The following is a 10,660-nucleotide window of genomic DNA, read 5'->3' on the forward strand; positions in this document are numbered from 1 at the left end:
AGCAGCCGCCCCGGGGCTCCAGCAGGTCGGTGGGAGCCCGAGCCGCGCGCAGGGACGGGGCACCCGCCCCCCCGGGCAGCCCGCGCCGCAAAACGGTGTCCGTGCGTCTGGTCTGAATCGGCCCTGGGGCAGTTAACGCCTTGTCCTGGCGCTGCAGAACCGTGTCCCTGCGAGGTTCGGGAAGGCCACAGCGCGGTCCCTTCAGGCCGAACAACCGCGCTATCCCAGTTATCCCGGTATCCCACAGGAGACGGGCTCTGCTCCTCCGATGCCGCCTCCTCTGCACTCCCTCCAACAGGCCCGTGTCCCCCCTGTGCCGAGGGCTCCCGCTCTGGGGTCTCACCCGGGAGCTGAGGGGCAGGATTCCCTCTTTCCTGCTGGCCACACCTCACGCAGGCCCAGCTGCCTTTCCGGGCTGCGAGTGGCACCCTGCCAGCTTTCCCCCTGCCCGCCTTCCCTCTGCCAGCCCCCCAGCAGGGCTGCTCTCACCCCCTTCACCCCCCAGCCCCTATGCACACCTGCTGGCACCTGCCCACCTGCAGGACCTGGCATGTTGTTGAACCTCATGAGGTTCACACTGGCCCACTTGTCAAGCTTGCCCAGGTCCCTCTGAAGGGCATCCCATCCCTCAGGGATGCTAACTGCACCTCTCAGCTTGGTCATAGGCAAGCCTGATACTATCCCCTTCCCCTTTTGAGTCTAGTTTAAGCTGTCAGTGAGCCCCCACTAACTGCAAAGCAAAAGACCTCTTCCCCTTGGAGAAAGGTAAATACCATCTGACACCAGCAAGGCTGGTGCCATGTAGGCTATCCCATTATTAAAAAAAACAAAATTGTGGCAGTGACACCAGCCACAGAGCCATGTATTAACAGATTATATGCATCTGCTTCTTCCCCTGTCTCTGCCTGCAACTGGAAGGAGAGAAAAAAATATCTGTTCTCCAGGTTCCCTCACCAACCATCCCAAGGCTCTGAAGTCTCTGCTGATCACCCTTGGACTACATGTTGTGGCTTCATCACCAAGCATGTGGAAGATCAGTAATGGGTAATAGTCCAAGGGCTGTACCACACTAGAACTTTCCTAGTCATGTCCTTAACCCAGGCCCCAGAGAGGCAGCAGACTTCCCTATAAGAAGGGTCTGTCCTAGCATATGGGACCTTCTGTTACCTTCAGAAGGGGAGTCACCTACTGCTATAACCTGTCTTTTCTTCCTTGTGGAGATGGTCCTAATATGGGGGGTACGCCTTTCTGACTTTGATGACACCTCTGGTATAGATGGACCATGATCCATTGACTGGTCTTTCACATCCAGAGCATCAAACCTGTTGTACAGAGGCACCAGGGAAGGCCAGGTGGGCAAGATGGGGGGTTTGCCCACAGCCCCAGGCATGGACTTGCCTCCGTTCACTCCTTTCCTTCAAAGTGCTGCCTTTAGCCTGGCAGGGGGAGGATCAAGGATCCCCTGTTTTTTTTTCCTGGTGGCTGTTTCTATCTCTGCGTCAGGGAGGGCACAGAGAGAAACTGGTGCAGCCATGCTTTCTCAGACTCCCTGATTTCTTTCTTCTCTGATATCCCTTTTTACTCTCTCATAGCTCTGCCACAAGGCTGAGCAGATCCTCCACCTGGGTCTTACTGCATAGAGGTGGATATCACAGCTAAGCTCCTTCTGAGGGAGTCAAGACCATGAATGGAACTCAACTCTTGAGCATGTCTGACAGCAGACTGTCACTGCGAACTATCAGTAGAGATCAACGATACGCAGCAGGACTGGAAAAGAGGAGCATTGCCTTCCCAGCCATTGTCAAGTGGATCTAAACAGGAAATCTCAGCCTATGGGCTGGGGCCCAAGCCAAGGTGTCAAGGAAAAAAACCTACCAGAAGTAGATAAGCATGAGCATTGTCACTTTGCAGAAAGCTTGAGCCCTTAAGTGTAGACAGGTTTGAGGAGCAGTGTACCAGCCCTGCCACCAGGACAGCCACTTGGAGAAGATGGCCAGTGCACGTGTTCCATGACATACTACTTCTCACATGTCCTTCTTCATACATACAAGTTTTTTCAGTAGTTTAAAAAGAATTACTAATCCCTTGAAAATGAAGTTGGAAAAAGGTGCTTCACAATTTTAAAATCAGAAAAGATCAAACAGCCTGTAAAACCTAAGTAGTGCACAGTTCACTCCAGTTTTTAGTGTGTTAGAATTAAGGATCGCAGACACTTGCAATACATTTGTTTCATGGCTCAGGAAAAGACAAGGGGGGAACAAAAAATTAGTATTTTATAGCACTCAGCAGTGAATAAAGGACTGAGTTGCAGGAACCACCATTAAACCCGTGAGTGCATCTACTAGTTTCCACACATGAAGAGCTGTTAGGATGAGAAAGAAAACCAGAAGAAAGTCTGCAAAGAAGCACTGACTTTGAAAACTGGAATTTATACATGAGAACTTGGAGAATCTTCTGAAGTAAAACAGACTAAAAATCCACACAACCAGCGATGCACAAGGTATAGGTAGGCAAGCACCACTTTTTAAGTTAACTCAATAGTCTCATAGAAACAGATCTGAAAAATTAGCAAGTTAGAGAAGAAGTGATAAAATTAGGATGAAGATTATTAATAAACTAGCATGGGATCAGGACAGATGCACATATATCATTTGTATAGTTTTCTAGAAGTTGGAAGATGTACACAGTGTTGACACTGATATCTGGACAAGCTGAAGTGCTGGAAGAAATTTACTATCATATTGGCTGGAAACATTTGCAGAACTATATGCTTCTAAATCAGGTATTAATAACCATGTGCAACTTTAGCAGACTTCTATAAAGTATATTTAATTACTTGGTTCATGCCATTTAAAAAACAGTAATTCTCAAGAAGGAAATCAATACATTTGTTGTATTGACTTAACCTTTCCCACTCTTATTCCCATCTTTGCTAACAACTTGGCATCCACAGTATGTACAGTCTGATGCCTATTAAGATATATTGAAAATTAATCCCAGGTTTCCAACTTGCTAATTATAGTGCACAATTATTGTAGACTTCCCCCACCATCCCCCTACCTCAACATAGTAAAAAAAATGAAGGTCTTTCTATGAAAGCTCCCCAAAATGCCAAAGATGTTATTAGCAAAGTGTTTCTCTAATCTATATATATGGCCTAACTTCAAAAATTGATATGCAGTCATGCAAATGATGGAAGAAAGTCACTGGAAGAGGGCAGCTACCAATCTAGAAGCTGTATAACCTATTCCCACTCACCACAGGAATCTTTATTACAATGCTGTCCTTAGTCTTTCCTGGGGAAAATCTTCATTGCGTCCTAGAAAGATTTCTGCAAGTAGGTACAGATGAGAAAAACCTCTGCGCATATTTCTCATGACTCAATCTGGATTTACTCACCTTTATTACATGAAGAAAAACTGCAACTGAACTCGGTAAAGTGTCATTTAACCAGAAACCCTATCTTCATCAAATGCTTTGAGTTCCTCTAAATAATTGGATTTGGTCTATTTTTGACAAGACCACACAGAGTCCTTTTAAAGATGTCATATGATCTCAACTAGGAAAGTCAATTCTCAAAACACATCCCCATCTCTTAAAACAGACAAGAAAATGGGCATGACAAAAATCCATGTTACACGATATGCTGTATATACAAATCTAAAGACTGCATCTCAGTTTTTCATATTACTCAGTTTAACAAGATTCAGTAAAACATGGAAGCAAAGCACCAATAGTCATCTTTCCCCAAGTCCTTGAAGAATGTCACAGCACCTCCTACAAGTCTTCAGGTCTCTAAAGTTTCTTCATTTGCCCCACAAGTGTCTACAACACAAATTAAGCAACTTGTCACTGGGAAAGCACGGACTTTGGAGTTGGCTATCCACTTGTCTGTTTCAGTATTATATTCAAGAATGTGCCCTAAACGACCAACACCCTGAAAACCAGCCAGGACATAGACTATAGATCCCACAGCAGCACACTTCACTGTTACACCTTTCCATGGCATTGGAGACACCATCTTCCATTCATTCATCTTGATATCGTAATATTCTACATTATCAAGGCCACCTACAAAGCAATGAGATAGATAACTGCTTATCACACTATACTGTACAGACGGAACTAGAGCATACAAATGCTTCATTAAACTTTGTGTTTATTTTCAAAATTTAGATTAAAACAAATTTTATAATAAAACACCAAATACATGAAAAAATGCCTCAGGTTTTTAAACTAGTGGTTTGCCCTTTTATAAATGCAGAAAGAAGAGAAAAATGACATTGAAAGGGAGATGTGTTGTAACAAATTTTACATCATGTGCCTTCTAGAGATTCCAACACGTTACTTTGTGAACAGAAGAACTAAAACCAATTAAATTCTTATGGATTTTTGACTAGTGATTAAAAATTAGGAATCCACCTGCAACTTCCTTATAGTAATGGCTTTTTACTCTGAAGGTGTCACAACTTTACCTATTTACTGATAGAGGATGTCCCTTCATGAAGAATAATTGAAGTTAAAAGCCTAAATCCCTTTGGAAAGTGTCAAGTGAATAGAAAGTTACTACAGAAAAGTAGCTTTTGTAACTTAGATTTGCTTCTTTAGGAAACAGGCCAGTAATAACACTTTACAGTATCTACAAACATTCCATTATCCCTAATTTGCAATAGTTACACGAGTCACAGAGTTTTCACTTCGAGTCCTTAACTACTATATCTGAAAGATTAAAAAACCTTTATATAACACTCAGAAGTACCAACATTTAACCTCAGACATAACTCTTCCCAATTATATTATAATAAGAACAATTAAACAGTCAAGCTACAGAATACAAACAGCAAAACAGTAAGTTCACTTACTGGTTCAATAGCACACGCTTCTGAGCGTTCAGCAAATACATTAACATTTTACACAGTGGCAGCTCTTGGCTGTAACTGGTAGTTTTGAAGACAAGTAGAGAGGCAGATCATAAAATGACCAGCCCGTGACAGTAGGTCACATTTCAAAACTAGGGTAGTCAAGAGAATTCTCACTTGTTCTCCACATTAGAATAGCTGACTAGCTTTAAGTCTTTAGACTGAAGTTCCCAAAATAATGGCCACACCTTTACCTATCTCAAAAGAATGCTAAAATCTCTCAAAATACATAATGAAGAACTAAAAAAAAATATATATTTCTCAAATGACTAGTTTAGCTGTATTAACTACTGCAGAACTGGGCTACAGTGTGGATGTGTATCTGAATTTGGCAGTACTGTCACTAGTAAAGAGTTTGGAAAATAAGAGACAGTGAAGTAGGAAGGTGAAAGGAAGGCAAGCAACAATGACGTGACAGCAACAGGACATATTTTATGGCACTGCTCAAAGTTTTTTAGCCAAATAGAGTAGAATAAATTCTTTGCAAATGAACAAAGGTCCCCACTAAACTTTGTTACCAGCTAGAAAATTAAAAGAATTGAAGTACCTAAGCCATTTTGTCCACCCACAGCAAATATTTTGTCCTTTACAAACACCAGCCCATGATTCTTCCTGGCTTCAATCATTGGACAGAGCTCAGTCCACCTGAGGAAAAAGAAACAAAAAAACCCCAAGAAAATTCACTATTTAGTTCCTAGAAAATAAGTATGTAAATATGTAAAAAAAAAATAAATATACAAATAAAACTTAGCATTAGGAAAATGAAATACAGAAGAAAGCTGCTTAAGAAAAAATGCCTTTTAAGTAAAACTAAAAATAACTGATTTACTACTGCTTAACTTATGAAAATTCCTTACCACATACAATTCTTCCTATTCTATAACTGCCTTAAAACTTCAGTTATTTACAGAGTGGGCAAAGCCGAAAGTCACCAAAAATAACCAGAATTTCTACCATACTTACGTTTCAGTGGCCGGATCATAGACTTCACAGGAATTTAGGACTCTTCCAGAAACATTGTTTCCTAAGCTTCCTCCACAAACATAAATGAGACCATTTGCTTCTACCATTCCATGGCTGCATCGCTGAGTCAGCATGCTGGGCTTGGTGTGCCAGCTTTCTGTTCTTGTGTCGTAGCATTCGAATAAATACAGGGCTGAATTTCCTTTAAAAAAACAGAAACCCACCAAAGGGGCATTAATTTTAATTGTTGTCTTTCAAGAGAAGAGCTAACAGTAACTATCAAGTTGGTACTTTTCTTGTTAGTTGAAAAGGGAAAGCTGCTTTCCTACCTCCAAAAAGCAGAACTAATCAACTTGAAACTTGGTAATTCTTTTGACTCTGTTATTCCAAAATATGCAAGTAAATTTATAAAATTGTTATTTGTATTTGAAAACAAAGATGATGAGGATTATTCTTTCTAGGGAGGGGCAGGGATGGCAGAGTAAACACTGAATAGAGAGGTACCTAAAACACTAATCCTGTTGTCATCATCTCATGCTACTCTCACTACTTGGAAAGGCATTTCCCTTTCACAAGTGAAGATGAAAACAGCTTGGCAAACTTAGTACAGATTCACATAAGCCTCTATTCTCTAAGCAATGTGACTTGCCCAACTCACAGAATACTTTTTGCCATTGGAATGAGGTAGCTTGATTGTGTTATAACACACTCCTGAATTATTAGCAACCATAAGATGGCTACCCCTCATCATTTTGCTTTCTTCCTGGGGTCTGGCAGATACACATTTTCTGGAAGTGCAAGGTCTGTGTACTCCTCCCTCAAGGGCCAATAAACCCATTACTGAAATCAAAAGCAATTTTTCTAATGAAGACAGACAAGAGGTTGAAGTCTTGTGCTCAGGTAACTAGCCAAACTGTAGCAAAAGCAGGGAAGGCTGGATACAACTTTTCAGAAGAGAATCAGAATCCTCTCCCCTTTTAATAAATATATTCATCTACAACAGTTAAAGGTGCCTTTTCTTTGTGCCTGTTTCCTTTCTCCTTTTAAAAATAAAGCACGTCACACTAGCAGCACTTACTACTAGCTGGTATTTGAACCCTGCTATTTTTCTAGACCCAAAATACAAGAGTAAAATTTATCAAACCATGCATTTGGTTACCCCTACCACGTAATTCTCAAAATAACTGTATAAAGTAAGATATATTTTTTCTTTGATGCAAATACAAATCCTTGATGTAAGTCCTTATTACTCTGAAGCTGTAGAAATGCTGATCTATAGGAAACACAGCAGAACTGTCTTTAATGTCTTTTTTTTAAAGAGGGAGAAGCCTCAGTTTTCAGTATGCTGTCAGTATAATGTTCAATACATTGAAAGATTTCAGTGTGTTTAGCTTTCAGACTGCTAGCTACTGCAAATAAAACAGCACTCCCATCCACTCAAAAGGGAAAAAAGCCTTGTTTTCTCTAATAGGCTGGCACAGTAATTTTTTTCCTAAACTCTTCAATCCATGCAAAAAGCATATAATTTTTAGATTTCTTTACAGCTAAACACACTGCAACACTTTCTCTGATTAATGGTTTTGCATAATTGCCTTCTCCAAATTAGAAAACACTAGATTCAGGATATACAGACATTTCCAAACAAGCAGAATTCACTGGATTCCGAAGAAAAAAAAAAAAAAAAGTACAGGCAAAATAAACTCCATTGGCAATTTTTAGCTTTTATGATTGTCTTGAATAAAATTTATAGAAAGCAGAGTGCAGCTGTGCAGTAATGTGAGGGTAGATTTAAAAGAAAACTCCTAAATTAAAGATTTCCATTAGTTGTATTAACTAATTATATCGTATTTAAAATAACACTCTGTAATCAAAGTTTGTACAATGCTCCCTCATGAACTGACAAGTGGGAAACTAGGAAGACTTAATTTTGTAGTGTTCCCAGTTTCCCTGTGCAGCCTTCTTTAAGCATATTTCAACTGAAGGGAGAGGTGCTGTTTCACGTTTATCACACTAGGTGGCAGTCAGGAAGTGTCTAATCTGCTGCTCCCTTAGACCTCTTCACCTATTTTAAGAGGTCAGATAACGGGAAGTTGTGACACTCAGGTGACGTCAAGTGACTTATGAAAACATTAAGCACCTCCGCAGCAAGGCAGAGCACAAGGGGATCTATTAAGAAGTTTCTCCCTGACTCTAGGGATTGGGGTTTTTGGGTCGTTTGGGTTTTTTTTTTTGTTGTTGTTTCCCCACTACCCCCTAAAAAAACCCACAAACAAACAACAAAAAAACCCCAACACAAAACCAACCCAAACAGAGCTTTTTTTTTTTTAAGCTCTATATTTTTATATATAGCTATGTATGGCTATCACACACGTAAATGCCAACTTTGGGTTTGCTGATTGATGTATTGGACTTCGAAAATCTTTTTAAAATGTTGCTACAACACATAGCCTAAGTCACTCACTAGGTTTCTCAGGCAGAGGAAAAAAAAACCCCAGTTCTTAATTTTTTTTTACTCTGCAGAGTAGTAACATCTAAAGAAAGAAGTATTTCTCCATTTGCTGAAGCAAACCAGCAGAGTAGCAAATTAACAAAAGGTAATTTCTGTCATTGGACAGAAAAATTGGACAAATTCTTCTACAGGGTCAGGTATAATATTACTACCCAAAGCAGTAGTTGCAGAAGATTTTTTCACCATTTTTTTTCCCCTTAAAAAACCCTAATTAGGCCCAACATACACAAGGCATGCCCTTGTCAAAATCTGGCCTAATGGCACAAATTTTAAACCATACTTAATTCTGCAGATGTATAGAAGTAATCTAAGAATAGAGTGGGATTCTCAAAATATAATTGCTTGTCCCTAGTTAGCTCTTAGGAGTTAGAGTACTTTATGCTCTAGTTGATGTAAATACTAATAATTTCAATCAGTGAAACCATATTAAAAACACCACAGAAATAGATTGTTGGATTGTGGGGAGGATTCAATCCCAAGTATCAGAAAATAAACTCATTAAGCTAACATGGCAACGTGCAGTTTCTTTTCAACAGTCATGCAAAAACCAGAAAAAATTCCAGGTATTTTGTTTGTACTTTTTTTTTGTTTGTTTGTTTTAAAGATTTTTAGTGTCTTACCCACTTCTGAACCACCAGATGTATAAATTTTGCCCTCAGCAGCACAGGCTGCAAGGCTATCTCGAGGTGTTGGAGGTCCTAGCTTGGAATACCAGCTATCCTTCACCACATTGTAGCAGTCCATTCGCTTTATAGGGAAGAGCTGGGAACCACCCAAAATATAAACTACGTTGTCCCAGAAGACACAAGCTGCATCCCTGCGCTTTTCAAAGGGACATCGGATGTCTGTCCAGCTGTAATCCTGCATTACAAAGAACAAGTAATGTCTAATAGATTATAACACTTACCTGCACAGCGAGTGTTTTTCAAACAGAGCTTTTCATAGAGATTTAGATACGGTCAGTTTTAAAGATCCTTTTCAAAACAAACATGAACACTGTTTATTGAAGAATATTCCTCAGGCGTACTCTTGAAAAATTCTCTTAGACACAGACATAGTTAGCTGCAATGAACCATGACATTATCAATTTCTATTTCCTCATTCCCTGTGTGCACCCAGTACAACTTCCTGAAAAACATTTTTTCCAACAAAATTGACCTCCTGTTGCTATCATGGCAGAAACAATGGATGTGATCAATAAAGTAGGATTTCATTTTCTTTTATAGGAATGGAAAAAGACATCTTACATATAACAGATTCTTTCTAAAATAAAATACAGAATGTACCAAAGGCAATGGAAAAAGAAGAAGGTAATATCCAAATTGACAAGCAACTCAGTTAAAAAACTCCGATACATACTTTATTACCATGACAACTAAGTGATTATTTACAGAATTTACAAAACACAAACGATCTACAGCTATCCACAGTTGATAGCATGAGAAAGAATAATGTTCCATCACAAATACTGGCAGTCATGTTGCCTAAAAACTGATTTTGCATGGATCGGCAAAACCAGCAGGTATCAAATATGGGCAGCAATGCCACCCAACGCCTTAAAAACACCAAACTCAGCAACTGATGGCAGACCAGGATAGCATACAGCACAAGAAACACTTTTTTGAGTAATAGCATCTCACATATTCCATGAGCATAGCTTGTATCCTATACTGAACAGGAAAGTATGGAATCTTAACCGTTATCCGTGTCACCTCAGGATGGTCTAGCTAAATCTGCGGAATGACCTTCATTGGAATGGTTCACACGAGACGTTACATCATTACATTTTCTTAGCAAGGACATACTTCAAACACCTTGGTCAATGAGCAAGAATAGCGACTCCTACATGGGGGTTCAAAGAAAGAGAGGCAGAGCATGTTACAGTCCAAAGCATCTTACAATCTTTTCTTGTAGCATCCCCCATATCAAGAAGAGCTGGCAGGTGCATGTGGCCCTTTATGGTGACATACAGGTCCTCGGGCATCCTAGAAAGGAAAGCCATACTACAGCATGGCAAAATAAATAGCTGCATAAATCTTAAGAATATGTCTTAGCGCATTGTGCAAGATCAACATATTTTCTAGCTCAAACTTCTGGCACTTTTGCAAAAAAACCCCTGTTTTTCCTTTGCTGTTCTAAAGGGCTGTGATCTGACCCACTTTTATAACTTCAGTTCATTGCTACCATTTCAGCCACATTTTTATCAAATGAAAGCCACGGGTTCTCCCATCACCTGAGCATACTCAGCAGTATCCTCCTCTTTCAGCAG

General features: G+C 40.0%; 2 protein-coding genes across 2 annotated transcripts in view; both read right to left on the minus strand.

Annotated features, from left to right (window-relative positions):
• LOC104397653 (nucleoporin-like protein 2) overlaps positions 1-663 on the minus strand; it is an 8,939-nt gene extending 8,276 nt beyond the window's left edge. The window contains exon 1 of the mRNA XM_010007653.1: positions 537-663. Within this exon, the coding sequence (XP_010005955.1) occupies positions 537-663 (127 nt within the window). The remainder of the gene's footprint in view (positions 1-536) is intronic.
• A 2,988-nt stretch (positions 664-3,651) lies between these two features.
• Positions 3,652-10,660, minus strand: part of KLHL7 (kelch-like family member 7) — a 23,657-nt gene continuing 16,648 nt past the window's right edge. The window contains exons 8-11 of the mRNA XM_010007586.1: positions 9,012-9,252; positions 5,883-6,084; positions 5,467-5,564; positions 3,652-4,071 (exon numbers count right to left, since the gene is read on the minus strand). Coding sequence (XP_010005888.1) covers positions 3,788-4,071; positions 5,467-5,564; positions 5,883-6,084; positions 9,012-9,252 — 825 coding nt within the window. The 3' untranslated portion in view covers positions 3,652-3,787. The remainder of the gene's footprint in view (positions 4,072-5,466; positions 5,565-5,882; positions 6,085-9,011; positions 9,253-10,660) is intronic.

Source organism: Chaetura pelagica, unplaced genomic scaffold (genome assembly GCF_000747805.2).
Source record: "Chaetura pelagica isolate M959 unplaced genomic scaffold, ChaPel_1.0 scaffold10, whole genome shotgun sequence".
Taxonomy (NCBI): Eukaryota; Metazoa; Chordata; class Aves; order Apodiformes; family Apodidae; genus Chaetura; species Chaetura pelagica.